The 6,358-nt window shown below is 54.1% G+C and overlaps 1 protein-coding gene across 1 annotated transcript in view; it reads left to right on the top strand.

The window, feature by feature from the left end:
* LOC114005330 (translation initiation factor IF-2-like) overlaps window positions 1-6,358 on the top strand; it is an 18,527-nt gene that overhangs the window by 2,594 nt on the left and 9,575 nt on the right. Inside the window, exons 2-6 of the mRNA XM_027766721.1 lie at window positions 2,905-3,022; window positions 3,092-3,187; window positions 4,499-4,650; window positions 4,779-4,872; window positions 5,067-5,159. Of these exons, the coding sequence (XP_027622522.1) occupies window positions 2,905-3,022; window positions 3,092-3,187; window positions 4,499-4,650; window positions 4,779-4,872; window positions 5,067-5,159 (553 nt within the window). The remainder of the gene's footprint in view (window positions 1-2,904; window positions 3,023-3,091; window positions 3,188-4,498; window positions 4,651-4,778; window positions 4,873-5,066; window positions 5,160-6,358) is intronic.

Below are 6,358 nucleotides of genomic sequence, written 5' to 3'. Positions count from 1 at the left end.
TGGTGGCCCCAGGAGCAGATGCCTGCCGTGGCTTCACACTCAGTGTGTGGGACGTCACTACCTCTGCGCGTATTCTTTATTTCATTCTAGGTTTTTGCCGTAGGGCGTATGTGCTCACCAGAGAGTGAGAGGGAAAGCGAGAAATCGCCCCCCGGGGGTGGCAGCCATGCCAGGATCCCTTCTCCTTCATCCTCCTTCTGGAGTCTGGGCATACGCGTACCCGTGCCTGGAGTGATTTTCAAGCCTTCGGCTTTGGGACTCAAAAACGTGGTTGGCCACCTGCTGTCTGGCCAGCGCCTTAAACCACCATGCCACCTGCTGGCCCAATGCCTTCCGATTAAAAACCAAACAAATCCACGGGGGCTTTTAAGGCGCAGAACTTGCTTTTCAACCCTGTAGCAAGGAGGACGACCACAAGGTGAATGGAACTTTTAAAAAAGAAACAAACACAAACTAGGAGGGCTGACGAGCACTTCTGGGGTTCTCTGGCCCGGCCTGTGAGAGTCGTCCTTCACCAGGGATTTTTTTTTTTTAGAGGTTTTTGCTATAGGGCGCATGCGCTCGCCAGACAGAGACAGAGAGACAGAAAGCAAGAAATCACCTCCCGGGGGGGGATGGCCACGCCGCAATCCCTTCTCCTTCGTTCTCCTCTCAGGATCTTGGGCACGCACGCACACGCGACTGGCATGAGATTTTTAAGCCACCGCGTCCGGGACGGGAACCGTGGTCGACTACGTGGGAGTCCAGTGACATAGCCCTAATGCTACCTGCTGGTCCCTACCAGGGACTTTCAAATGCCCTTCCTGCCAGAAGGCTTTCTTTATATACCATCCCCACCGCGGGGAGCCAAGCAGTAACGTCACAAGGAATTTGTTCAATCTGAGCAGACTGCCTTTTTTCAAAGGTGGAGCATGACCAGAAGGATCAGGTATTTCAATTAAGTTTTGGGGTCAGAAATGACCTTTTTGACGCAAGCCGACTGAATGCTGTGTGTATATTTATTCATAGATACATACACTGAGTGAGACCTCGTGAATCCCTTAATTAGAGTAGTCTTGTACAGTGGCAGAGTGTGTGTTTCTGCGTAGAAGTGTAGCGATGTACTTACTCATGCTAAACCTTTTATGAAGTGTAGTTGTGAACTTAAAATCCTTTTATGCAAAATAATCAGATGTGTTTACTGGACGGTGACCTGCTTTGTTTCGGAGGACAGCGCTTTGATTTTATTATGCTATGTTATGTCTGAACCCAAATAAAATACAAATTCAAATGTAGACTGTGTAAGATGATTATAAAACATGTTTTATTAAAAAATAATAATAATTTTTCTCTTTGGGGCTGGCAGGTGGCGTGGTGGCTGAGGCACTGGACTGCCACATGGCTGACTGCACTCCAGGTCCAGACCTGGTGGCTTGCTTTCCCACTCTCTCTCTGGCGAGCACACACGCCCTATAGAAAATTAATAATAATAATAATAATACATTCTTTAAAAATGAAAGAAAAATATTTCTTTTTCCTTTTAATTTGCTATAGGGTGCATGTCCTTGCAGAGAGGGAAAATGAGAGATCTCCCCCCCAGGGAGGGTGGCCACGCTGCAACCCTTTCTCCTCCACTCTCCTTGCGGGACCTGGGGCACGCACGCACAGGCACCTGGTGTGTGTTTCAAGCTGCCGGGCCTGGGACTGGAACCTCGCAGTCAGCTGTGTAGGATCTGGTGCCCTAGCCAGCACACCTAGCTGGCCCCAGAAGTCGTCCCCCCAAAAGGGCTAGTTCATTTGTAGGCAGTGCACGTAAGCCTTACGTTCCTTCAAAGACAGTGCACGACGGCAGCCCGCTGCCTGCAGGCCAGCTAACGATGGGCACGGAGGCTGGTGGCTGGGCAGCTGCCCACGTGGCTGGCTGCAGTGCCAGTCCCGGACTGGCGGCTTGGAGGTCAGCTGGGCACGTGTGTGTGTGCTCCAACCCTGAGAGGACAGTGGAGGAGCAGGAGCCGGGGCATGGCCATACCCTCTGGGGGTGCATTCTCACTTTTCTCTCTCTCCGGCAAGTGCACGTGCCCTACAGCAAAAGCAATTTTTGAGAGAGAGATTTTTGCTATAGGGCGCATGTGCTTGCCAGAGAGACCAAGAGAGATAGACAAAGTGAGAAATCACCCCACAGGGGCATGGCCACGCCGCAATCCCTCCTCCTCCCTTCGGGATCTTGGGCACACACGCACACGCGCCTGGCATGAGTTTTTTTTTTGGAGAGGTTTTTGCTATAGGGCACGTGCACTCGCCAGACAGACAGAGACAGAGAGACAGAAAGCGAGAAATCACCACCACCACCCCCTCGAGTGGATGGCCATGCCGCAATCCCTTCTCTTCCATTCTCGCCATTCACGCACATGCACCCGGTGTGGGTTTTAAGCCACCAGGTCCGGGACGCGAACCGCAGTCGACTACGTGGGAGTCCAGCGACATAGCCATTACGCTAACTGCTGGTTCCCCGGCATGAGTTTTAAGCTGCCAGGTTTGGGACTTGAACTGTGATTGCCTACATGGGAGACCAGCGACATAACCATTACATCCTCTGCTGGTCTTGTAAATTTTTTTTGAAAAAGAGAGAGCGTTGGGACCAGCACATGGCATAATGGTTACATTGATGGACTACCGCATAGTCAACCATGGTTCAAGTCCTAGACCGGGTGGCTTGAAACTCATGCCAACTGTATGTACGCGTGCCCAAAATCCCAAGAGGAGAGTGGAAGAGAAGGGATGGAGGGTGATTTCTCACTTCCTCTCTGTCTCTGTCTCTCTGGCAAATGCACACACCCTATAGTTAAAATCTTTCTAAACAAACAGAGAGGTTTGCGCTGCTGTCTCCTGCACCAAACCGGGCTGTTCTCGTCGGGCTTGCCCCAGAGTCCGGGCTGGAGAGCTACCCATCCCGGGCCATGGCGTCAAAGGCTGCGTGGGTGCTGAAGGTGACGGCCCGGTGCAGGGCTCCATTCGCTTCGAGCAGGACAGTGGGTTCATGCTGGTAACGGGACGCTCACAGGCTGACTGAAGGCCGCACGGGCCCTGGGCTGCAAGCCCTTCTGCATTCCAGGGATGGAGAGAGCAGACAGCCTTGCTGGTGCAGCGCCACGCTCTCATCTGCTCCAAGGCTGCGGGGGCTGCTGGAGGCCCAGGACAGGTGACGCAGGTGCAGATGGCGTGGCCGGCGTGCCCACCGACGGCGTGGGCGGCACTGTCAGGAGCCATCACTGGCCACATCGTGGGGGGTCTATGACAAGCTGCTGCCTTGGGCAAAGGAGGAAAGGAGGCAAGGACAAAGAAGAGACAGCAGGTCGTAGGGCAAGCCTTTCCTGGGACGAGATGGTTCGAGTCCCAGAAACACCCCTGTTACCCTGCTTGCGGCAGAGATTGAACTTGGTCAGCACTAGACACCGCGACTGACCGGCGTCGATGTGTGACTTCCGCGGATCGCTCTAAGTACTGGTAGTGAGATCTGATTTGTGACCCCTTGGAAGATGTGTATGGTTTTATAAAACTCGTACTCGATTAAAATGTGTCTCGGTGATCTCTACATTTTGCCAGACTCAGTCACATATGGATATAGAATTGTCTGAATTTCTTCAATTCTAAAAAAAGCGGGAGTGACTGTCCCAGCGTTTGCACCCGGTCCTGTGCCGACCCCTGCCTCGGCCATCATCTTGCGGGGAGCCTGCTGGTCAGTGGAGGTGGATGAAGGCCCGGTCTTCCCACCCCCCCCGAGGTTTCCTGCAGTGGGGTCAGCCTCCAGGCCCAGGGCAGCCCGGTGTGTGCCTCCACTCCCATGCTCTCCCCGTCCACCCTGGCCTCGGTCCGAGCTGGTCACTGCGGTCGGCTAGAGGCGGCTCCTGCAGAAGTGGGCACAGGGGCCATGGTACTCAGGGCAGGCCGCAGCGATGCCCACATAAGGCTTACAGCCATGTCCGGGCCCTCACCGCCCCATAGCCATGCTGGTGTATGAGTCCCAGTCCGGCAGCCACGGTGATCCCTCCTCTGCTTCGACCTGCAGTGTCCACGGCTGCCTGGTCCCAGTGAGCCGGCCCTCAGAGCCACGCTGAGCCGTGGACTGCAGCCACAGCAGCGTGGTGGCAGCTCGCGTCCCCCGTGAGAGGACTAGGTTTGACCTCGCTCCTCGCCTGCGTTTGGTGAGAAGGTGGCATCCGATGTCAGTTTCAAACCTGGGCAAGTCGGGGCCACCAGGTGGGATGGTGGTTAGGCACTGGACTCCCACGTGGCTGGCTGCGTTTGAGTCCCAGACCTGGGGCTTGAGACTCACGCTGGGTGCGTGCCCCAAATCCCAGGAGAATGGAGAAGGGACTGTGGCGTGGCCGTCCCCCCAGGGCTGACTTCTCGCTGTCTCTCTGTCTCTGGCGAGTGCATGTGCCCTAATAGCAAAAATCTCTTCTAAAAACCAAAACAAACCTGGGCCAATCCGGCCTTTTCCCGCGCTTTGTCTCCCCAGAGTGTTTTCGGCCGATGTCGGGAGGTAGGCTGGTCTCCAGCCCCCGCACCTCCTGGTCTGTGGAGGCGAGCTGGGGCCGAGGCCTGCACACCGCCCGAGGGGTCTGCTCGTCCAGTCTCCGCCCAGCCCACGGCTCTGCGCGGCAGTGCAGGGTGGAGGGCACAGGCTGCCCACGGCCACGTTGGGCTCGGCTCCTGCCACCAAGGTGTGGGAGGCACCTCGCTGCCCTCCGCCCCGCCTGTGCAGCCCGCTGAGTGCCCGGCCTGCCCGGCCTCCACAGGGCCGAGCGCCGGCTCCGCTCGTGTTCCCGGCAGCGCTGTGACTCCGAGGACAGTCCCCACTGCGGACACATGCTGCCGGAGCAGCTCACGGCGGTGCCCTAACGACACACGCCTGCTCTGTGACGGCTCTGGAACCCCTGGGCCCGCCGTGCCGGGCATGGGCCACCGCCAGGGCAGGGTGCGCTCCCTGTCTGCTGTCACCTGATGGCTGCCGGGCCTGGCCTGCCTCCCTCCCTGCCTCTGTGGCTGCCTGGTCTTCAATCCTGTCGGAGGCGAACCTTCCTCAGGGTCCCTGTAGCAGGGACACTTGTGACTGCATTCGGGCCCACTCAGACAACCTGGGACGACCTCCTCATCGCAAGATCACGGATCTAATGGGTGTGAGCGAGTCCCTTCCTGTAAAGTGACAGTCACAGTTTCCAGGGTCAGGACCCGAGGCCGCACTCCACTGTGGGGACCCTCCCCTCACACTCGGTGTCACCGACATTCATCCCTCCTTGCCTTTCTCTCCTTATTGTTGTGAAACCATTTAAAAGCAAGTCTCTGTAGGGCCAGCAGGTGGTGTGGAGGTTAAGGCAATGACTCCCACAGGCCCAGCCGTGGTTCGAGTCCGGACATGACGGCTTGAGAAGCACCAGGCGCATGTGCATGTGTGCTCAGAATCCCAGGAGGAGAGAGGAGGAGGGACTGTGACGCGGCCATCGCCCTGGGGGGGGACTTCTCGCTTTCCCTCTCTCCTACAAGTGCACAAAAAAACAAAAACTTAAAAAAAAAAAAGAAAAACAGAAAAAAGGAAAGAAAAAAGAAAGAAAGAAAAGGAAAGGAAAAAGCAAACTGCTGTAATTTCATCATCAAATTCTGGGCATTTTTCTTTTTCTTTTTTTACTGTTTCTTATTGTTCTTTTTAAAAATGTGTTTATTTGCATTCATTCACTGTACATCATTACAGCATACAAAATGAGATTTCCCATCCAGAGTACACTGTATATTGGCTCAATCAAGCGCATCAACATACGTGTTTTGGTCAACAAATAGTTTTCCATTTCTCGTTTCCTGTATGTTTTGCTTTTTCCCATCCTTGATTCCCTCTCTCTCACCCTCTGCCGTCTCCCACCCTCCTCCCACACTGTCTCTGGTATCCCCTGGTTGCTCTATACTGTTCTCCCCCCACATTTTATTGAGTCACTAAAGATCTGAATTAATCTAAATATTTGCAGTAGCAAGCGCAGCTGATATGTACATTTCCATGAACACAAGTCCGACTTTAGGCACAAACCTGTGAGTAGAATGAACGTCCTAGAAAGTAGCACCTAGCTGGGGGTACATAGCTTACTGCAGTCATCAAATATGCATTTATTTTTAATTTCAAGAAAAACAGTTTTAGTTTATCTTTTTTTCTGGAACTTTTCTTTTCTTTTTTTCAACTTAATTTACGTTCATTCCCTAAGCACCGCCACAGCACACAGAATGTGGCCCCATCCAGAATGCACTGCACAGTGGCTTAATCATGCACGTTACTGTCAATAATTTTCCATTTCTAGTATTTTTTTTACCCCTATGTCTGACCCTCTGCCCTTTC

The sequence above is a fragment of the Tupaia chinensis genome, unplaced genomic scaffold, assembly GCF_000334495.1.
Source record: "Tupaia chinensis unplaced genomic scaffold, TupChi_1.0 Scaffold143646_1, whole genome shotgun sequence".
In the NCBI taxonomy this organism is placed as follows: Eukaryota; Metazoa; Chordata; class Mammalia; order Scandentia; family Tupaiidae; genus Tupaia; species Tupaia belangeri.
Note: the sequence above shows the minus strand (reverse complement) of the source record. Positions and strands in the feature narration are given on the sequence as shown.